General features: G+C 41.2%; 2 protein-coding genes across 3 annotated transcripts; one reads left to right on the forward strand and one right to left on the reverse strand.

Annotated features, from left to right (window-relative positions):
- Positions 1-266: 266 nt before the first annotated feature.
- Positions 267-12,485, reverse strand: creb1a (cAMP responsive element binding protein 1a). Of its 2 annotated transcripts, XM_072657045.1 has the most exons (9): positions 9,972-11,794; positions 9,740-9,868; positions 6,573-6,671; positions 5,973-6,119; positions 5,703-5,803; positions 5,416-5,555; positions 4,314-4,496; positions 2,920-3,073; positions 267-2,068 (listed from the first exon to the last, which is right to left on the reverse strand). In XM_072657045.1, the coding sequence occupies exons 3-9, from the start codon at positions 6,660-6,662 to the stop codon at positions 1,924-1,926; spliced, it is 960 nt and encodes a 319-aa protein (XP_072513146.1). In that variant the 5' UTR covers positions 6,663-6,671; positions 9,740-9,868; positions 9,972-11,794; the 3' UTR covers positions 267-1,923. The 2 variants fall into 2 exon arrangements, with proteins under 2 accessions (XP_072513146.1, XP_072513145.1); XM_072657044.1 differs by lacking the exons at positions 9,740-9,868; positions 9,972-11,794 and adding an exon at positions 12,330-12,485.
- Positions 12,486-14,810: 2,325 nt separating this feature from the next.
- On the forward strand, positions 14,811-23,603 carry chmp2bb (charged multivesicular body protein 2Bb). Its single transcript, XM_072656886.1, has 6 exons — positions 14,811-14,940; positions 15,512-15,603; positions 17,577-17,771; positions 18,423-18,525; positions 19,923-20,029; positions 20,486-23,603. Exons 1-6 carry the CDS (start codon positions 14,907-14,909, stop codon positions 20,600-20,602), a joined length of 648 nt encoding a protein of 215 aa, XP_072512987.1. The 5' UTR covers positions 14,811-14,906; the 3' UTR covers positions 20,603-23,603.
- The last annotated feature ends 247 nt before the right edge of the window (positions 23,604-23,850 follow it).

Genomic DNA, 23,850 nt, shown 5'->3' on the forward strand with positions numbered 1-23,850 from the left:
ACATCACACTGTCTGAAGCAGAAGAGCTCATGAGAGGAGTGTCAATAGATGGATGCTGCTAAATGAGCAGGAATCACCCAAGAACTCTCAAATACAAACAAATCAATGACACGTTTGATTAGCAATAACTGCCAAATGTGTAATTATTGAAGAAAATCTGCTCCAGTAGGCCATTTTCTGTACTGTATTACATACAGGCGACAGGTGACGATTAAAAATACAAATGTATAAACAAAATAAATGAGGAAACAAATCAAAACAAAAGATTTAAAAATAGGATGCATATAATATTGTTACAGATGGCTACATTTCATGGCAGAAGTATAACATAACATGGTGTTTCAGGTACAAACCTTTTCTTTTTTGGCTGATCTTAAAATCAGCCCTTTCCCATTCAAACCCTACACTCCTATTAAAAAGGTGCTTCAAATGGGTAATTGAACAATGCCCAAGAACAACCGAGTTTTGGTTCCATAAAGAACCATGTTTTAACAGAGAAGTAGGAGTGTAAAACAACCTACACATCCAGTGAGGGTTCCTAAGACCTTTAAAAGGTTCTTTAAACATGGCTCTTTATGGAACTCCAGTGGTTCTTCCATAGAATCGCTGAGAGAACCATACGAAGCACCTTTATCTGTAAGAGTGTTAAATACTACAATGCAAGCCGACGTACTGACCCCAGTTTAGCATAAAAGGGCAAATGTATACGAACACCAATGGCAGTCTTACTGGTTCCACGCTTGGTTACATGAATAAAAGGATACTACTAATCCATTCTCAGAAAACTGGCATAGGTGTATCAGCGTGTTAGCATTACAACAACCGAGAGGTTGCTGGTTCACTAGCACGAACAAGTTCTACTGTATCTCCTGACAACCCATGGAAAGCTTATGATCTAGCTTTCTCAGTGCTTTGCAATGGTACATCCAAACCTGCTGAATTAATCAGTGTCATCCAGAGTGAGATTGATATCCTACGTCTTATAGCAAAAGCAACACTGCTAATTTCCCAAAGGAATAAAATAAACAAAAAGAAAAAAAGGCAGAGGCGCATGTTAAATGTCAAAATCAACTCATAATAGAGGCATACATCTTTCATAATAGAGCTGCAGATTTCTACAACAAAAACAACCCCAACAAAAATAGGGTTCGAGTGTAACAGAAGCAGTAAAACAACAGGAATGGGCCCGGCTGCTGAAATGCTGATTATAACCCATTCGTTGAAGTCCCACTGGATGAAACTGGACGATCCACATCTCCATTAAAGTCATGATTGGTGGAGGCATGGTCATCCAAAACTGGTGCCTCGAAGGAGGCCTTATGTGGAAATCTCAAAAACGGCCCAGAAATCGTGATTTTTAAATCGGATCAGCTGTGCATCCATGTCGACCCATGTAGCGACTTCTTTTTGCATGATGGCTCCCGAGAGCTGCTTTTTTTCCCCCAGGTTTGAGTTTGAGTGTTCAGCCACAGCCCTTCTTCTGATGTTCAGATATTAGCGCTACTCTCAAACGTGATCCACCACCTTCCGCTGAGCCTTTTAGGAGTTTAAAGTATGTCAAAAATCTTTTCTTTTTAAAAGGTTTGCTTCTTTTGTACAGGACACAATACAGAAAATGATCAAAGAGTCATTCATTCATATCCACGGTAGTTGTCCTCCCTCCCCCATGTCTTACAGACCAATAATATTTTTGTTGCTTTTTTTCCTTAAAAAAAAGAAAAGAAAAAAATTTACAGATAGATAGAAAAAGAGAAGACTGCCACCCAGGTACAATGTGAAAGGCAAGAGTCTCTGTCTCTGAAGAACCTGGAGGGGGGGCGACTCTGTCTGTCTGGCAGCTGAGACACAGACGTGTGTGTGTGTGTGTGTGTGTGTGTGAGTGCGTGTGTGTGCATGTGTGTGCGCAGATGCAGAGCAGTAGAGTTATTCAGATTTGTGACAGTAAAGGTCTTTAAGTGCTTTGAGCTCCTCGATGAGGGTTTTGTTCTGGTTCTCCAGCACGGCCACACGGTTTTCCAGACACTTGACATACTCCTTCTTCTTCCGACGGCACTCCCGCGCTGCCTCCCTGTGGATAAAATGCAACATTACAGTCAGACTTCCAAAACTTGGAATTTTTAGACATTCATTGAGATGTACCTCATGTTGGAACTGATATGCAATGACTGGAGTTTTTATTGTTGTTACTACTACCAAACAATTTATTAGGTGTTCATTTACTTTATACATGGAATGATATAATTAGCCAATTGTGTGGATGCAGTGCATAAAATCATGCAGATACAGGTCAGCAACTTTGAGTTCACAACCATCAAAAGGGGGGTGTGGGGGGCACAGTAATTCTGAGCCACACAAGCTGGTTGTGTATTTCTAGAACTGCTCTTCTTCTTCTGATTTCCAGCACAACAGTGTCTAGACTTCAATCAGAATTGCGTAATAAAGGGAAAAAAGGGCATCTCTGAATGCACAGCACATTGAACCTTGAAGCAGATGTCCTACAACAACAGAAGACCACTATAGGTTCCACCTCTGTCAGCTAAGAGCAGAAAACCGAGGCTGCCAGGGGGACACTAACCAGGGGAATACTAACCAGGGGAAAACCCAGTCACCTTATCAGAACCTAACAAAACACCTTTGGGATGTGGTATTGCAGGAGACTCACAGCATGAAAGAGCTCCTGAAACATCTGCAGGAAGTATGTGATGCAATCATGCCAAAATGGACTAGAATCCTAAAGGTACGTTCCCAACAACTTGTGGAATCCATACCACAAGAAAATAAGGGACAAAAGAGGCCCAACTCAGTATAAGTACAGTGTTTCTAATAATTACACAGTACGTGCATATGCTGCTTCACAAGTAAAATCTATACTGGTAAAAAAAAACATTAGGGAACAAATATGGAGTTTCTGGGCCGTACCTGTTCTTCATGAGGCGTACTTCCCTCTTGCGTGTAGCCTCCTCAGCCCCTCCCTGGCCGGACAGAGCAGGAGAGGACGCCATAACCACGCCTGGAGCAATGGTGCTGGCAGCTGCAGTACGGATCTGGTATGCCTGAACATCCCCAGAAGCAGCTGGACAATGTGAGGGAGACATTCCATTAGAGCTGCAAGCCTTTTTATATCTAGAACAGGACACACTGCTGCAAACACACTGCTACTATGAAAGAAATGAATTTCTCTTTGGGAATCATTTGTATTAACTACGAGCCTATAACAGCAATATTCTTTTTATACAGTGGTACATGATTCTTTGTCTGACTTTATCTTTGAAATTTTTGGTTTGTAATATTTATGCCTTTCTATAAGAAAATGCCCAATGGTTTTGCATTTTCAGCATCATCACATTATTAATGAACACAGACAATTCAGTAAATGGTTGCATACTTATCAAACTAATCAAGCTTCAAAAACTCAACAACAAACAGAGAACAAAAAAGAGAGAAGTCTTCTCTCCAGCTTATTTGTCAAGATGAGAAATTTCCCCATTATGTCATGTAACTTATGATCAAAAAATATGACCAACCAAACAGGAAATTATTACTTCATAAAATATACTCTAAAGGAGTAGGAGGTACAGTCTTGCATTTAGTGGATAACAAGGAAACTACTGTTTATTAAGGTGGTCATGAACAAACAAACACTAGAGTTAATAACAGCTGTTATGATCTGACCCTTTTATTTTATGTAATTTTAGATATATAAGCATGCATTGTGTTAATTGTTCATTCCAAATATATACAAAGAACCTGAGGTTTTAAATGATCTCATAAATGGATCCCTATTTGCATTTTAGGGCACTATCAAATACGCTGGCCATTTTTCTTGTGAAGTGGAACTCCAGAGTGACTTTAAGGGGACTAACAGCAGCAGCTATGTACGGTCATAAACAAAGACCTGCTCATCATACAGCAGAAACAACAACTTCAGGTTAATGCAGTTATTGTCCAAGAATTAAATATATAGCCTGGTCACTTTTTACTTCTTTCTTGCCCTGTGCTTTGCACAAAAACATATGCCCCAAAAAAAGCATCTCAAACACAAACACAGACACGGATTGGCGACAAATTTTCATAATTATTTTTATTTTCCTACATTGTCATTATTTATCTATTCATTCTATTTAGTAAATTAAACAGTTTACCCTTATGTAGCACACTACCAATCAGAGAATAGAGGGGTCTTTGTTGTTTGGAATGTTGGAAGCTAAACTGGCACTGTAGGAGTCTATAACTCCTTAGCACTGAATGGGTTGAGCTGGACACCCTGGTGACCGACGCCAGTGCACGCCTTCATTTTTGTAATGGATGCTCACCTTGCACAACCACCTGGTTGCTGGGCACCAGGATTTGTTGGCCATCACTGGTCTGGGCGTACTGCAGAATGGTGGTGCCCGGCTGAGTGCCCGCCGCATTGGTCATCGTCAACGTCTGGAGTCCCTGAACCCCATCTGTTCCATTATTGGCCAGCTGGATGGCTCCACCCTGCGTGATGGCAACTGGAAGAGAAAACAGCAAGGCATTAAGTGGAAATACATACCTGCTACTGAGGTTAATTATGCAACTAGTTATGGTTGGTTAAGGTTAAGCTTACAGTTAGCAGTGCGCTTTTCATTGGTTACTGGGTGGTAGTTCCATGCATGCCAATACAAACTTTTGGGTACAACACAGACAAACAAATCAAATTTAATGACTTTAAACTTGTTTCCAATTAAGTTTATTTTTTAATTAGAAATTAGGTTTTAAATATGTTATTTACACACACACACACACACACACATACACACACAAACATTATATTACACATGTGAACAAATAAATACACTACATCAACAAAAGTATTGGGACACTTATTCATTGTTTCTTCCAAAATAAATAAATACATTTTGTTGGAGTAACTGTCCCTACTGTCCAGAGAAGGCTTTCTACTCGATTTTAGAGCACTGCTGTGAGAATCTGACTGCATTCAGTGATAAGACCGTTAGCAAGATCAGAATGTTGGATGTTTACCATCCTTTACAACTCCTCCCAAAAGTATTCCAGAGAACACAGTTCTACTGCTCCCTGCTCTAGACCACACCTGGCATTAGGAGGCATGGTGCCAATAGGATCATGCTTATCTGCTCCAGAGTGTCCTATTCTATAGTCAATACTCTCTACATGGACAAGCTGTGTGTGTGTCTGTATTTGCACATCTGTGTCAGCAACGTATCTAACTTAAAGTAGCTGAACACTTTAGTAAAAGGGGGTGTCCACTAATATTTGGACATATAGTGTAAATACAGCAGATAACATGATTACTAACATAATCCAAAATGACAGCTTTAATGACAGTGTGTGTGTGAGCAAAAGAGGGTGGGACCATCCTCAGTTTAATGGCAGCATGTTATGTAACTTTAAGAGAAACTGGGCACTCACTGTACTGGCCACTGCTTGTTTGATAAATGGGCGTTGGCACTGTGACCGTTGTTATGGCTGGAGCGGAGTCCTCCTCCGATTTTTCTTCCTCTATCCGTGGAACCGCTGGAGCGTCCGATGACAGGTCGTTCAGGATCTTTCTGTACCAGAAGCCATTAAATAAGAATTAAGACTGCGCCATCTACACAGAGTAGCGACGAACCTACCAATCACTCTCCGAATTTAAACTGATAACATTCAAATCCAGACAGAAAACAAGAGGATGCTAAATACCGGCAAAAACATACCTGTAAGAGGGCCGTCTGGAGAGGATCTCCCTCCGTTTCTGAGAATCTGTCACGCTGTCCACAGACTCCTGCGAGTCCTCACTCTCAGCAATGGTGGAGATCTGAAAGTTCACACAAATGTACGCTTTAGAAACTGTCCACTAAGCTGACGATTCATTATATACTAGACAGATTCATAGATCATCACTGCTGTGCTCAGAATGGTTCTCTAGCCAAATAACAGGAGTGATCCTACGGCTTTATTTGGATCACTAATGGTCAGATGCTCACCTGTACAGTCTGGACTTGGGGGGACTGGATGACGGAAGGCTGGGCAGCCTGGATGACCCCATGAACCTGAACTGTCTGACCGTTGGGCAGCTGCACCAGGGTCACGGTAGGCCCGCTGGCTGAGGCCTGCCCTGCCGCCATGGAAACCTGTGGAGCAGAAACCATATCTCAAAAGCCAGGTAATATATGAAATAACAAACATTTAAAACCTTTAGATGTAGAATAAGCAGAGTGCAGAGCAGTAAACCAGCTAAATGTAATTAATTAAATGCAGCCAAAACAGACAAATTAGTCTTAATTAGCATAATTAGGCTTGTTTAATTGGACGTAGTGCAGCGAATTTTAAATAAAAATCAATGTACTTAAAGTTTGTGATACAAGGCTTTTATTTCTGCTGCTGCCGCCATGTTTTTAACATGGCAACTTCTTAAAATGCTGCCCCCCGCCCCATACAAAACCCACTTCTACATGTTTTTGTGCAGAATGTGGAGAGAACAGAAGGATTACTGCCTCAAGCATGGGCACACAGGCAGCACACATAACATTTCTAGTATGCACAGACTTTTATGTTGCCTGTATTCTGGCAGTTCGGCAGCTCACCTGCGCCAAAGTGGCAATCTGCTGGGTATCTGTCTCAGAGACAGCAGTGTCGCCACCCTGCTGGACGTCTGCTCCTGCCTCCATGGTCATTTAGAAAACCTGTAGAGAAATAGCAGTAAACTATATAAGCATATTTAAGTGACCATCATTCACAGAATCACTTGAGGAGTTACCTAATGCTGAAGAGGTCAAGTAATTGGCATATTGCATTGGACTAAATCAGTAGCTGTGATATTGGCACACTTTTAGAGCAGTAATTGGATTGAGAGCATGAATATCAATAATCTGTTGAGTGGAAACAGTGAACTCAGCAGAGTTCATTCAAAAAATGGCAAATAATGATCCCCAATTTCCCTCCTCAGTAATTTCTCAGTAAATCTTGTTATTAATCCCTCATCACATGTGATGCTCTCAACACTGGGAAGGTGAAAAAAAAAAGTTTGTGGACACCTCTTCTAATGAATGTATTCACATTCACATTGCTGACACAGACATGCAAATGCACACACAGCTTGTCTAGTCCCGGTGGAGAAGTACTGCCGATAGACTAGGACTCTGCAGCAGATGAACTAATGACAGGCGTGGGCTACAGAGCTTAAAAGCCCTGAGCACTGAGCATTCTCTGAAATGATGATGCTCCAACCAATACTTTTGGGGAGCTGGGGATGACGAGGTGGGATGGTGATCATCCAACATTCTGACTTCACTAAGGCTCTTGTTGCTGAATACAATCAAATCAATCCCCACAGCAACACTCCATAATAAAAGTACATAATAAGTCTTCCCTGGACAGCAGAGCCAGTTACTCCAATAATACCTTCACATGGAAAAGCCAACTACTGTAAAATTACTATAAATAAATATATATGCAACATGTATTAAAAAGCATATCAACTTTTGGTAGACAGAACACCGTGCTGTGATTATACAGGGCTTACAATACCAGCAGAAACTCAGGAGGCTCACAACCCCCCCAAAAAACTGCTGTAATTTGCTGGACGCTTCATTTGCATTCATCAGACTCTACAGTACCAATATGCACCAGATTAGCCAATATATCATGCAGCACCATCACTGACAAATCATGCTTTGAGACATACGCTCATGGCTTATTGACTGGGTAGGTCTTAGTCAATCATTCACTGTTTAGACTAAAAGGTTCTTTAATAATGGTCATGAACATGGGGTCTGCAGGTCAATACTGCAATCAATACAGCCTCATATTCCCTAAGTAATACAAAATTAAGCAAGGTAAGGTCTAGCTCATAGAAAAATCCCAAATTGGTCAGTTTATAAAAGGACAGACAGAAGATTGCCCTCCATATTTGAGCAGCAAAGTGCAGAACATGCAGAAATGAGGCCTAAAATGCACCGTATGATGTATTTAGAGGGTTCAGAGTTAGAGTTCAAGTGAAGGGCACTGCTAAGTAATGGGACACTGCTTCTGGACTGTGTATGCTCATTCTGACTCCATTTGGGACATGACCGATGACCTACTTTCATTAAAGCTCTGTGGATTCCCACACCCACTCAGCTGCTGCAATCTGACCTTGCTGAACTGCAGGGTTACAGAGGGCAAAGTGGCAAGGGTACATATCGACTGCTACATGACTAGCAGGAACAGCGGCACAGGCTCAGAAAGGCCAGGGGGGCTAATTTTAATAAAGCAGAGTAATGTTAAAGGCTGTCCAACACAAATGACTCTCCTCCTATTGGACAGGCTTGGTTGGTGATTCCACTTATACAGTTTGAGCGGCCCTGCTTTAAATGATTAACATATTCTATGATTTTCACTTAAAATCTGTATTTCGAGAGGTAATAAAGCGTATTTGAATACTCAGAAGACACAAGTAAGACTCTGTCCACACGTATTTGGATATCTTCTCAAACGGAGGGGGACACAGAGACGAAAAAGCATGCATGGGCATGTTAGCCCTCTATGTGGCCAGGGTGCCTCATAAAGAGAAGAAACACAGGAGTTTTAAACTAAACAGAGCTTTATACATTACCAATAGAACAGAATTCACATGTATTCCTATGTGGAAATGTGAAATCTAGAGGTGTCTGTGAGTAGACCTTGTGGACCCATGTAGTTCACTATATAGGGAGTAAGGAGGTATTTCAGATTTAGCCAAAAATATGCATGCTCGTAAAGCTCCGTTTCCCCCTAAAATCTCCACCTTAGAGAGCATTTCAAAAAGCTCAGGGAGACCGAAACAGACAAAAACTGCAGTTTTTAAAAATATCTGGACACGTGTGGATGGGGCTGAAGTTCACTGGTCTTTATGGGTAGCTGGGATTCCCATTCTTCCAGGAGTTGGAATGAGCGCATGAACCTCTTGAACTCCAGGCCTTTGTACTTTTAATTTATTCATTTTTATTTTATTATTTTATTTCATTAAGACCTATAATTCAGTACCTTTTATATCTTATTTTAGCCACTATAAAATATCCAGTAACCTGCTGTGAAACAGTAATTCCATTATGCAATCTGAGGTGTTTAAAGGATTAAAAGGCTCTCAATGCAATTGGTTTGACACACACATCACTACTGAATGAACTAATCAACACCTGCTACTACATGCAAATCCTTTCTATAAAATGTTAATTCCTTTGTGGTATTTTTCAAATGTGAAGCTCCCTGGTTTCAGCACTGCGCTTGGAGATTGACAGACTACTGTTATTTTGGTGAAGAGGTAAATAGTGGCCATATGGCGTGGTCATATATGGTCTATATATAGAGTAAGTTCAATACAAATGTACAATAAACACAGAAAAGCTGACATTTACTGCAACTTCTAATAATATGGATATTAAGTGCTTTACACCCTCATTAAAATGTGCAGTCACCAAACTGGAAGCAAGTGACATGCAGCAAGTCTCAATATAAGCTAGCAAGCTAACGAGAAAATGATCGTCGGCTAGGTTGCTAACGGGAAAGCTTGCCCGTGTGTGGGGCACTTGTGTTGATGTCCTATTCATCAATCCCAAAAATCTGTGTAATAACTAGTGACTTGGCTATCCATTTATAACATTACCAACAACCAACAAGACTTGGTGCTGGTGCATCTGTCCACAACACATAAGGTGAAGTACAACCTTATGCATGTCAATAATAAATAATAATAATAACAATAATAAGGAAATTAGCAGCTAGAATATGCAACCTCGGGGCTCGACACTTCAAGTAGTTCTCATTTCCCAGGTGTATCCAAGAACAGGTCCGATTGAAGACCAGTCTCCAAATTTCTAGGTTTTTCAGGATATGTGGGACCTCTGTCGGGCCGATCCTGGCACTTACACACAGTAACAGTATCGACAAAGGAGAAAAAACAGCTATTCAATCAAATATTTAAACATTTAAACAACCAGTAAAAGCCAGCGATTAGTATTTATTACCATTAAACAGACGTTTACTGGAACTTTTAGCACTTTGTTTCCATGTGGTGTTTTTAGGTTCTTGAGTTTGAGCAGCTTGTTTAAAGACCACACTCTGCTGCAGAAGCACTTCTTGTTTCTAAACTGGGTTTGTTTTACTGCTCTGAAATGGAAATTTAACAGCAATTAAATACAGTTTGGTCAAGCTCAGCAAGATTATGCTTCCCTACTTGCTTGTGTTTCTGCATTGTGGCAATTTGACTTTTTCTATAGCTCTGAAACTTTTCAAATGTGCAGTTCCTCAACCAGTAAATGCTGTTCTTTCAAGCGTATTAGGTCTTATTTGGAATAACATCCTAAAAAATATAACTTATAAATAGTGGAAAACTAAATATCAGGACTTACAGCCATCTATCGAGTATTTAAGTCAGAGTTGGATTAGTATCGGGATGCGATATCATCAAACACTTGAAAATCTGGTATCGGCGTATCCCTTTGCTAACGGGACAGCTCGCCCATGTGTGTGGGGCACGTGTTGCTGTCCTATTCATCAATCCTAAAAATCTGTGTAATAACTAGTGACTTAGATATCCATTTATAACATTACCAACTGTAAGACTTGGTGCTGGTGAATCTGTCTGCAGCCAGTAAACGCTGTTCATTTAAGCTTATTAGATCTTATTTGGGATAACATCTAAAAAAAACTACAAATGGAAAACTAAATATCAGGATTTACAGCCATCTATCGAGTATTTAAGTCAGAGTTGGTATCAGTATCGGGATGCGATATTGTCAAATGCTTGTATCGGAGCATCCCTCTGCGGGACCCCCAAGTAGCACATCAAAATATCTTTAAATATAAGCTAGCAAGCTAACAAGAAAATGATCGTCACGAAAGCTCGCCCATGTGTGTGGGGCACATGTGTTGCTGTCCTATTCATCAATCCTAAAAATCTGTGTAATAACTAGTGACTTGGATATCCATTTATAACATTACCAACTGTAAGACTTGGTGCTGGTGCATCTGTCTGCAGCCAGTAAACGCTGTTCTTTCAAGCTTATTAGATCTTATTTGGGATAACATCTAAAAAATATAACTTATAAATAGTGGAAAACTAAATATCAGGACTTACAGCCATCTATCGAGTATTTAAGTCAGAGTTGGTATCAGTATCGGGACGCGATATTGTCAAATGCTTGTATCGGAGCATCCCTATGCGGGACCCCCAAGTAGTACATCAAAATACTGTGATGAAAAGCTGACCTTTTATTTAAGGGGGGTTTCTCTAAACACACTGACCCCCCTTACAGCCCTACAGGCAGCTTAACGAATAAGAAATCTTAAAAGAAATTTCATAACTAGGTTGGGGTTCCCTTTCAGGCCACCTGGCTACCTGGCCAGACTCGTGCTTTGTGCAATGTCCCTCAGGACCAGCTGTGGAAAACTAGTGTCCAGGTCTTTAATGGGGTCTCCTGGTCTTCAGCAGGCCAGCATGCTCCAGGTAGCAGGGTTAGACCACCCTGACTCTGTACCTGCTGTTTGTGAATGAAGCTGAGGTTGAAAACGAGCCACAGCTCAGCCAGTCAACACCTCCTCACACCTCCTCCTCACACCTCCTCCTCCATTTTTACCGCCTTTTTTGCTTCCGTATACACACACACACACACACACACACACTCAGCTAGTAGTGTTTGGAGGGCTTCGGCTTTATTCACAGTTAAAGAGTGGGGGGAAAGGCTGCTGGCTGTAGCTCGGTAACACTGAGGGGTCTTAAAAACCCGAGGAAAAGGGAAAGGACAACACGAGCCTGTCGTGGATCCTAACGCCGTTAATATCGTTAGCCAGCGCGGTTAGTTACCTCCACCGCTCGCCCCGTTATCCCTCCATGTTGTGAATTTATAGAGTTTAGCGTTTAATGGAGCTTAGCACTGGTGCTAACCCGCCAATAAAACCAGTGCCGAGCCCCGCTGTGGTAGCTAGCCAGTCCGCTGGTTTGGCTACCGAGCTGGCAGCTAGCTACTAGCTCACGCCGCAGGCAACCGCGCTCGTGAACTGTATCCTAGCTGGTTAGCTAGCGCTACTAGCATAGCTGGCTAACATTCCCCGAAGAAAGCCATTCCCCCACCACCGCTGCCTCCTCCAAACACCTCGTCCCTGGCTACGGCTAAATGTGCAGCACCCACTCCTTTCCCTCCTCCGACTCAGTCTGACTCATTGTCTGGAAGCGAGTCTCAGCTTCGGCAGTGAAACATGCCCACCGCCGCCATGATCTCTTTGTTAGGACCGAATCGGCCACAGCGGCAGTAGAAATAACCCTGCGCGGAGAAAGGGCTTAGGGCTTATCGCTGCTCTGCTCGCCGAGCCGCTCCCTTCCTTACCCGACACGGACTCTCCCCGTCACTCGCAGGCCTTCGGAGCTCCACTTTTATTCGGTCCGACACGTAAGAGACCGCGTCAGGCTACACCTCCGTCGCGTCACCGAGGACAACAACGCCAGAGAGAAACGAGGGGGACGAAAAAAACCACTCGCTCTCTCTGATTCACTGCCGCTTCTGCCGCGGAACGAGTCGAAACCCGCACGAAAAAGCACGAAGCCGGGCGGAGCCGAACGAACGACACTCGACAGCGCGAGTCGTTTAGTTCGAGTCGATTCTTTTTTTATTTTGATTCATTAAACCGTTCGGACCGAGTTGTCGGTATAAAAGACTGATTATGCCAGATTGAGGCTTATGTTTTTCCCCTGCTTTTTGATTATTATTTCTGGCAGCAGGATGTCGTTTAATGTAATTTATTAGGGTATTTTATTAACGTCTAATTAATAATAATAATGTTTTTTATATAGCTGTAATAAAAAAACACATAAGCAAATAAGATAAGATAAGATAAGATAAGATAAGATAGTCCTTTATTAGTCCCGCAGTGGGGAAATTCACAGTGTGACAGCAGAAAGGGATAGCAGGACACTCAGTTACAAAAATTTAGATAAATAATTTACACTATATACACAATATAAATAAGAATTATAAAAGCAATAAACAATATTATCTACAGCAAAAGACTCTTAATTGCACATGGGGGGTATTGCACATAGTATTCCCTGAGCATGAACATGTGTGTGTAGTTAAGTGTGTGTGTATGTGGTTAAGTGTGTGTGTATGTGGTCCGCTGGGAGCAGTGCTGGTTGTGCAGTCTGACGGCAGCAGGAAGGAAGGACCTGTGATACCGCTCCTTCACACACTTGGGGTGAAGCAGCCTGTCACTAAAGGAGCTGCCAAATAGCAAACATATATTACACAGTTTATTCATTTCTTCTTTATGTTTTGTCTATTGTCTATTTTGCACTATTTGTCCTTTTTAATCTACTTTTAACACTGCACCACAGAAGTAGCCTACGAGTGGATCGTCATACTGCACAACCCTGTATTGGTATAGCTAATGACAATAAACCTGAATTGTTTAAATTAAGCATTTAAAATTGCTACAAAGTTCAGAACAGTTAAACCACTGCAACAGTAATTACACATTTTTCTACAGATGTTGACTGCAGTTCTGACTAATCAATGCATATAAGTTAACATGTGCATTTTTTATTTTGTAAATGTATAGTTTTCGTACTATTGTGAGGGATGAAGTCACCTTTACATCTGTGTAATGTTACGTGACAATAAAAATGATTGGATTTAATTCATACATTAAAAAAAAGACACAGGCATCTACATGTGTGTGTTTTAGGTTTAAAATTTCAAATAAAATTGAAAGGCAATTTTATTTATAGAAGAACACCGATTCTTTTTTAATCCTCCAGGTAATTTGTTTGAGTTTGAGACCCTCTAGTCAGGTGATCTATTCACTTTACTTGTAGATGATCCGCAAATAGGTCAGTTTAGGATATGTTTATGATGGTGTGTTGCATCTATGTTTTAGGCCTATGATCAGACAAATGAAATCAAAGATGTTTATTTCTGCAACACTTTAAGTAAACAATGTAGTTGTATTAAATTTTTTACATTTTTTATTAAACTCTGTGGCCTTTTGGCTGGTAGTTTAAGACCAAGCAAACAAAATGTCATTTAAACATTGTCAGAATGGCTTTAAAGTAATGGTGTTATTTTACAGAGTGCCACAGATGGTGTAAACACGTCTTGTATTACTTTTCTGCTGCTTTAGACAGTTTTAAACCTACATTTTTTTTATTATTTGCACTATTTTAATTCTATACAATAAAGTACATGGAGAAAAGGGGAATAAAGCATAAAGGGAGAACATCAGAAGGAATCTGAGCTTCGATTCATTTAAACCAACGATTTAACCAAGAGTTCAAAAGAATCGGTTCAGTAAACTGATTCACCACGAGGGGACGGGCGATGGGAAAGTCCCACCGTGATTGGATAACCGCTGATTTGGCGTTAATTTAGCTCTGTCCAACACAAACACAGTCACACGCGATCGACACACACTGTCGTTGTAAATATGTGCAGGTAGTTTTATTGAGCACTTTTTTTATAGCCGGGCGTGACGAGTTATAATATGACCCGTTTTACGGTCCTGTCTAAGCGCATGCGTGGGGGGAAATCCCGACGTGATTGGACACAGTCTTCAACACGAATCCTAAAACATATTTACATTAATTCGTTTTGAGTTTTGTGTTTTTAAAAATACGTCTTATAATGTTTGTGTGTGTGTAAATTAGTATGTGTCTGAAAATAGTGAATATAAAAAACGTAATTCCTACTCGAATTAAAAAAACGCCGGATTTTGATTGGGCTGCTTTGAGACATGGCATGAATGTGCACCAATCAGAAACACGCATTCGCTCAGAGACTTGTTTGGCCCGCCCACCAGAGGAGAAGCAGGAAATACATATGCGGTTTGGTTAGACGGTACAGAAGTGATAGGAAGAAAGTCTTTTATTAGTGTGTTTTTTTCGTCTTGCCGGTCGACACTGTCTAATTACCATGGCTTCGCTCTTCAAGAAGAAGACGGTAGATGGTAAGTTGCCTCAACGACCCTGGAAATACAAGTTTTAATGGTAATGGGACTCAAAAAAACAAACAAGCCAAGCATTTCAGGTCAGTCATCAGCCAGCTTAGCTTTAGTACAGCAGTCATGCTGACAGCCAGCATTTACAACTACTGGTCGTTCATTTTATATAGTTACTATCTTTAAAACTACAGAAAGGTGTGAACCATCCGTACTGAACTACTTCTGCTCACGTTTGGGTTTGTTTGGCCACCACCTCCACCACCTCCACCACCACCACCATAGCTACAAGCAGCCATGAGTATATTAACGTTACTGCTGATGAAGAGAAGACTAGCTCATTAAATTAAATTGAGGTAAAAGCTGATCAGCTTGGTCAACACAATCATGGCCCAAAAAAACAAAAACAAAAAAAACACTATGAAGGAAAATAGGTGTGTGGGCTCATCTTCTGTCCTCGATTATGTTAACCAACCAGGTTTCTCTAAGCTTGGTAAGACCACTTGTTCATCTGCAGACTTTCTAATGGGAGATAAAGTGACATCAAATGTCTAATGTGTAATGTTTTCCTTATTTCCAGATGTTATCAAAGAGCAGAACAAAGAGTTGAGAGGAACACAGAGACAGATAACGCGAGATCGAGCGGCACTGGAGAAACAGGAAAAGCAGCTGGTGAGAGAGAGAGAGAGAGAGAGAGAGAGAGAGAGAGAGAGAGAGAGAGAGAGACTCACACCTCCCCACAGGAACCAAGTCACGCCTGCTTATATTTTCACATTTATTCCCTATTCCCTACCTAGTGCACCATGTAATAGCTTCTACACCCCAATAGTGATTTATATACTACGTCTAAAAGTATCCATACGTTGCAATTAGCTAAATCAGCTACTTTAGATTGTGCCCATCTGAATCAAACTCCATAGAGGAACGTTGCCGAGAACGGGACACTTCAGAGTAGTTCCATATCAGCCACTATGGCCAGTGGCAAGCATAAGTACAATTTGCACACATTGCGCTGCAGTAAATCAAATCACCTAGCGCAATAAAGATTGTCATATTGCCAATTTCTAGTGCAATCTAAGACCCTGAAACCAGCACACTGATTCACAACCAGTTTCCATAACCAGGTCCTCCAATTTGTCTGTTTATAATTATCATAAAACATGCAACACACATTGAAAGACACAGCAAATGACTTACCAGTCTTACTTCTGATTAGATCTACTGGTTACATATTGTGTAATATGTAATGACAAAAATTAGAGAGTAATTCAGTCTATGAATGTAAGTCATGATTGCGGCACCTAAGAAAGAGCTATATATGATCGAATGATTCTATTTTTATCAGTTATTGCATATTATATTAAATTATCCAGTTGTATACATGTACACTACCATGTCAGTACTCTAGTTTCTTTGGCCTGTAAAAGGCTAGGTATTGAACCTCAGAGGTTACTTAATACCCAATAACTTTACTGTAATTACCTTTCTATGACTACGACTGGTTCTTTAGGTGATGCCTCATGTTTGAAATGGAGATGTTTGAGGTTTAAAGGTTCTTCACACTCGTTAGTATATTGCGGCCCCTAAAGAACAAGTAAAGCATCTTTATTCTTAGTGCATTTAGTGGCCCGAGTGATTCAGCAGAATAAGACCCCGTCATTGTGACCAGAGGATCACTGGTTCAAATCTCAGTCATGCTGCTAGCCATCAGCAGTTGGTGCCTTTCTCCCCACATCACTCCAGTGCAGTACTGGCTCCACTGGTCAGTGCATCAAAGCTGAGTACACAACACTTTCCTTCAAGCTCGTTGGTTATATATCTGGTAATGTTGCAGCAGCATTGGTTATGTTAGATTTACCTTGGAAGTCAGATGTCGGATCTGGGAATAAGGTCACACCGAGTTGACCGTGTTCCAGTAAAACATTCAGATAACTGTACACTAGTTCAAAACATTTCCAGAAACTGTTAGCTAAAGACTTTGGAGTTGACCACAACTGGTTTGACAATACTTTACCTTGAATCTATCCGAATCTGGTCCACTTTTTATGTCCCAGGTTAACATTATTGGCATTGTTCTAAATAGATGGAAATGCTAATAAACTGTATAGTACTATTGTTTTCACTGCTTTTATGGTGCGGCCATCTTTGGAAGTCAGACTCGTTCCACTGGAAATGTCCTATATTAGCCTACATTAACCGTAGTTTACTCTGTGGATCTGTTGTAGCAAATGTACTACAGAACCAACACCATGAAAAAAGTTTTGCTTTCTGTCCTGATTCTCAACAATTAAAAATAAGCTAAAATTTAAAAATGTAATTGTCAGACTGACTGTCTAACATTTATTGAATGATTGTGTGCACAATGTTTGCACAATGTTTATTTAGTCTGTTTTTATGGGTTTTTTTTTTTTAGTTTCAAAATAAAGCAGGATGAGCTTCTATGGAAGCTACAAATGCAGTACAATCTACGCTCGTTTGACTGTATGAAAAATTGGATACCGCCCGAACCTATATAAATTGCTATAAGGGGAAAGATCTTCTTGTATATCATTAGCAATTTAAATATAAATATTTTCATGTTGCTAGTGATGATGATTCTCTAACAGCATTTCTGTGTGTTTCTTCCCTTCTCATTTCCACCACAGGAGTTAGAGATAAAGAAAATGGCCAAGTCGGGTAACAAGGAGGCCTGTAAGATCCTGGCCAAACAGCTTGTGCAGCTGAGGAAGCAGAAGACCCGGACGTACGCAGTCAGCTCTAAAGTCACCTCCATGTCCACCCAGACCAAACTCATGCACTCCCAGATGAAGATGGCAGGAGCCATGGGCACCACTGCAAAAGTAAGACAGTTTAAGGTCGACTTCTATTGCTGATGTGAACTGATGTGGCTTTGTTTTAGGTTTAAGGATAAAGGGCGTGGTCGAAGATCGTTACTAAGGCTTTGTCTGAAACTATGCTCTTCTCTGTAAATAACGCACTATTTTGGGACTTTGCCATTTTGTAGACGTGTCTAAAAACAGTGGGGATTATCCGGTGCAGTCTTACAGTCCCACAGTGCACTGCAGTAGGTAGAGTACAAATGACGTACCCCTTGCGGACATGGAATACCCATAATGCACTGCATCATTTGCGATATAATGGGATTGCTCCTGCAGAATGATGAGCAAACCTGTGAAATGTTATTATACAAAACTGTTTACTTGAATTATGCCCCCTTTCCCCTGTAATAGAGTTGTTCCTCATTATAGACTTCTGTATAGGGTCCCTGTTTTTTACAGTGTAGGTAGTAATAGTGAAAGGGTTTTTTTTTCTCATGCTAATGAGAGTTTGCTTGTGTATTTGTTACAGCGGTTATAATAGAAGCTATAATTTGAAACTCTAATGTAATCCTGTGGATGTTCCATTATAATAGAAACTCAAGCATGACTCACTTGTGTGAGAGTTTTTGAGGGCTGAATAGATTTATTCATCCTTTGTGTGTCTTTTGGTAGACAATGCAGGCTGTCAACAAGAAGATGGATCCGCAGAAAACCTTGCAGACCATGCAGAACTTCCAGAAGGAGACGGCCAAGATGGAGATGACTGAAGAAATGAGTAAGCTTATCCTTCACCTTTTGTTAGTATTACTATTCACACTGTGTAATACTAATCACACAACAAGCAAACAGAGCGGAGTTACATATGTAAATGCTGCTAATGTCCTGGGCTGTTGTGATTTAACTTAACCCCATACGCACATGTGAGCAGCAGCAGAGATGGAAAGGACTGACCCTCCACCCCACACCCTTATAGGGGCAGCTGGAGGTGTGCAACTCTAGGGGAGCTAGAAGAGAGAAGTCACAGTAATGTTGGAGGTGCAGAGTGCTGTTCTGTGTAGTGCTTTTGTAGTCATTCTCGAGTCTTACCGGATAGTGTTGCTGTCCCCTCTGGATCCTGTTTGGCAGCCAAAGAGACTGTAGCTCGTCTGCCCTTCTTCCTTCTGTGGTTGGCCTAAAGATGGCTTTTTACAGTGGAAGCCTTTAAAGCAGTGGTATAAAGACCTCTACTCTTCTGGGAAGATTTTGCAATGGAATTTTTCAGTCAGTAGAGAATTTGTTAGGTCAGGTATTGATGTTGGATGAGAAAGCCAGGCTTACATTCGACGTTCCATTTAATACCAAAGGTGTTCAGTGGAGCTAAAGTTAGGACTTCCTTCACACCATACTCAAAATCAAACCGTGTCTTTGTGGAACTGGAACTGAGCACCAGGGGTACAGTCAGTCTAGAACTGGAACTGTCCTTCCACAAACTGTTGCTGCAGAGTTTGCCTAAAAGGTCTATGCCAGCTAGTGTTACCATTACCTTTTCCTGAAACTGAGGGGCTAAGCCCAGACCCTGGAAAACACCCTGGCTCTTATTCCTCCTCCACCGAACTTTAATTTTGGCACTATGTAGTCTGATGAGCAGCATTCTTCTGGCATTCACAAACCCACACTGGTCCAGATAGTGAAGTGTGATTTGTCACTCCAGAGAACGTTTTCACTATTCCAGGGTCCAAAAATCCAGTTCACAGTAGTTGCACTTGCAGTTGGCCAGGGCAGATCTACATGTGTTAACAATGGCTGTGATTAACTCGATATTTATGAGAGGTGTCCACTGGTGTATATGAAGAGTTTCCTTCCACAACCGTACATACCGTATTAACCCATTCATTCACAACAGTTTTGGTTGTTTTTTGGCATGTGTAAACCCACTGCCAACACTGGAAAAATGAAAGTTTAATATATTTTATAGTTAAAACCTGAAGACTATGCAATATCCCCCAACTTTACCATTTCCATTGCAATGTGAAAGCAACCTAATTAGTATAATTATATAATAATAACTGGTAAATTCCTCAGTAATGGCTGCAGTAATGATGACGTTCTCAGCAGTACCGCAGGAACAATTAGAACAAAAACACTATAAATTCAACTTTTTCATCATTCCTGATATTCCCTTCCTTCCGAAAGTCAATGACACGCTGGACGAGATCTTTGAGGACTCAGGGGATGAAGAAGAATCTCAGGACATTGTGAACCAGGTGCTGGACGAGATCGGCATTGAAATCTCAGGAAAGGTAAGAACGATGAGCTTATCTTGCCATCGGATTACAAAAGTTAGCTTAATTGGATGAATTACCTCTTTCTAGAAGTATTTTCTCCAGGTTTTAGGCAGATATTTTGTCCTGAAATCATGACCATTTAGGGAGACAGATTTATCTTTCCTCTCATCAGGCAGATCTCCCACAGCCATGCAGGAAATCCATTTACACTTCCATTTATTTATAATGGCACTGATGCACTTGCCATTAGTGTATGGCAGTAAAAGCATTTTGATAACTGCATAATTTCCTGGAACAATATGTATGTCACGTAAACCCACACTCAGTCATTTCCTTTACCCTGCTGATGTGCTAGACGTCCATAGAACTTAACAGATTTTAGGGCCCTTATGCAAAATTTGTGTCCCTTTTTGCATCATGTTATGTTCCGAGCTGTAACGGCCGACTCATGTCCTCCTGTTTCCTCGGCAGATGGCCCACGCTCCTTCAGCCGGCAGAAACAACCCCGCCGCCGCCTCCACCTCCAAAGCAGATGGGATATCAGACGAGGAGATAGAGAGACAGCTAAGAGCTCTCGGAGTGGACTAATTCTCGTGCACACACGCGCACACACGCACTCCGACATCTCCATATTGCCTGGTGACACACATGTACACACACACACACCGTGCTGCATACTCAAGTACACTGAGCACACACTACTACTGGACACTCAGCCTTGACTTTTGCAGCCACACACACACACGTATACATGCCTACTCTGGGAGAAAGTGCCACTGAAGGCAAATTCAATTCCTCCTCATGACGAATTCACATAGGGCCATGTTTTTCGGGTTAACGCGGCTAATACATATGTGCTTTTAAATGCATGCTCACGTCATCCCTTCCTTTTGTGTATCGTTACAGAAAAAATGAGAAATCAACATGGAAATATTGAATATTGTCGCTGTTGTCACAAAACCCGTAATAGCTGTATTATACATATATACATTATACATTGTTTTAGGCCACATTTATACACAAGGGTTCTTTGAGCGATGCCATAGAACAGTGGTTCCCAACCCTCATCCTACAAACTACCCTCCTGCAGACTTTGGTTCCAACTCTAATCTTCTCCACTTGATCCATCTAATCACTGCCTTCAGAGGTCCTTGAGTAGGGTGTGTTACATCACATGGGTTGGAGCTGAAACCTGTAGGAAGGTGATTCACAGTGAGGAGGTTTGGCGACCACTGCCTTAGAAGAATCTGGATTCCATAAAGAATATTTTTAACTAGAGATCCTTGTGTGGAGAACCTTTACGTGAAACCTTTAAGAAGGTCTGCACCCGTGTCTTTCACAAAAATGGTTATTTAAGCGATGCCATAAAAGAACCAATTTATGGTTCCTTAAAAAAAAGTTTTTATGAAAAGATGTCGGCGTGAAAAGCCTTTAAATTAAACCTTTAATAGGTTCTTCATGCATCTCCCTTCACTTAGATAATTCTGTGGCATTTCTAAGAAACCTAAAGGTGTTTCAATACCACTCTGTCCTTTCAGATATTGATACCAATTGAAACATATCATTTTTAATGATATTATTTATTTTGGTCGATAAAACCTTCTTTGCATGAAAATAAGCTGTTTTTGGTTGAAACACTCCACTTAAGGTGAGCATCTAAAAGGAGGTGCTCATCTTCAAACTCTAAAGGCTGAAGGCTAGACTTTGTGCGGGATCAGATTAAATTCATTTGCGATATCCAATCCACCAAACCCAAGACCGCTGATACCTGTTATGACGACACAATAGATTCACGCCATGTGACTGAAATCTGGCGATTTGATACACAGCATTACGAGTTGCGTGGTTTTGACACGACTGCGACAATATACTGATTGTTCCTTGGAATTGCGGGATAGTTTCGCGCATCGCGCAGATAACACAAGACTCTAAGACTCTCCTCACACTCGTGTTCTCCAGAGAGATCTACCTCTACAACTCGAAAGCAGTGGCACTGTGCTTTGGGGAGCTGGAACGTATCCTCAGTTTCATCAGCCCCTCCCCTCCATCTCATAGTCTTGTCTTCTTGTCCTGAAACACCCTATTTTCACTCCTGGCACATCAGAAGAAATGTCTTTTTAAATGTATTCTTTTTTTTTTTTTTTTTTTTTTTTTTTTTTTTTTTTTGAGTGAGTTGCTCACCATGTAAACAAACAGGAAAGAAAAATGTACTCAACCACAGTTATAATTTAGCACTTTATTCCTATGTCTGCCAGCAGTCTCTCAGCCTGATTGTTCCCCCCTCAGCTGATGTATGCTGTGCTCTGGCTCGGGCAGAGCGCATCGGGACTCACTCGCTCAGTGTTGGTCTTTTAGAACCCAAATGTTAATGGCCAAAAATGTTAATGTGCCTCACAGTGAATAGAAGCTAGCGAGGCCTGAACTCCAGCACTGGCCGTGCTGCTAGCTAGCGGTTGGCGTTTGGGCCCTGCTGCTGACTTGCATTTGTTCGCCGCTATATTTGGCAGCACTGTCCCCTAAGATTCCTAACTGCTTATCACATTGGCCACCAAAACGGATGAAGCTGCTGGCATTGTCAGGAGTGAATGGATGGTGAGATACAGGCAGCATTGAACGAGTTCCAGCTCTAGTTTGCTGAGCAGTGTTTGTTTGTTTGTTTGTTTGTTTTTTTTTCTTTCTTTTTTCTGATGATTTGCCTTTTTAAAGAAATACTCCACCTAATCTCTATCTGCTGTAGAGGAGGCAAATACCATGGGCAAACATACAAACATACTGACTCTCCTAGGCTCAGCACAGCCTTATAAATAGGGGACAGTGGTCAGATGCTGAAGGTACACATACAGAATATTATAACTGTGTTTTGAGTCAGCGGTTGTTCTGTTCAGGCAGCAGAACAATTGTCCACCAGTGATTGTCCATGATAATCCCCCAAGTGAAAGCTGCGGATGTGGCAGATAGAGATAGAGTAGTCCTTTAAGCGCCTGACATTCTTTGAAGCCCTGTTAATAAACATCTGTAAATGTGTAAGTTTTAAAAACAAGAGTTTATTGTGGAAGTGATAAGTCTGCAAGCTCTGATGTCTGTCAGGTGTGTAATGGATATAAGCATTCTTATATGAAGGATACACACATTTTCCCCTCTTTAGTGTGTTATTTGAATCCACCTAATCCCTGGACTTCAACATTCAGGGAAGCTTTCACAGCCAAAGATTGAGTCTGTTCGGGAACGAAGATGGATTTTCAATCGAGAATCACAATCAACAATCGGATTTGGTTATTTTAGTCTGTGACGGGGTGGAGGCGGCTTTCGTTTTGAACCCAGCTTCAACCCGAGGCCAGGCTTAATCCATTGGAAACCTGGCAGATTTAACTGCGTACAGAGTGCTGCATTGTTTATGCACTGCAATATGCTATAACAGTGTAAATAGTACAAATGTGGACGACTGGGAGGTTTTTGTTTTTCTGTTTCATTTTCATAGTCATATATTTATCAGAGCTTTGGGGAACTGGTAACAGACCATAGCTGTTCCACATTGTGGAGATATTGAAATTCTTTCTCTAACCATGAATAAAAATGCCTTTTTAACTACGCGGGCTGTGTGCGTCTCTCCAGCTTGTTTTGTTTGGGTTTCATCTCGAGTGTTAAACATGCATAAAGCTTTGTGCAAACAGCTCAGCTAATCTTCAGCCACTGATCGCGCACTAGAGGGCAGTGTGTAAGCATGACACGACTCTACACTCTGCACTGCTTGAGATGAGAAACTCAAGTAGGTTGTACAGCTGGGATTGGAATCCTGGGCCCTTCAAGATTGCATTATGTTGTAGTTTGAGAGTGCT

This window comes from Salminus brasiliensis, chromosome 15, assembly GCF_030463535.1.
Source record: "Salminus brasiliensis chromosome 15, fSalBra1.hap2, whole genome shotgun sequence".
NCBI classification, from domain to species: Eukaryota; Metazoa; Chordata; class Actinopteri; order Characiformes; family Bryconidae; genus Salminus; species Salminus brasiliensis.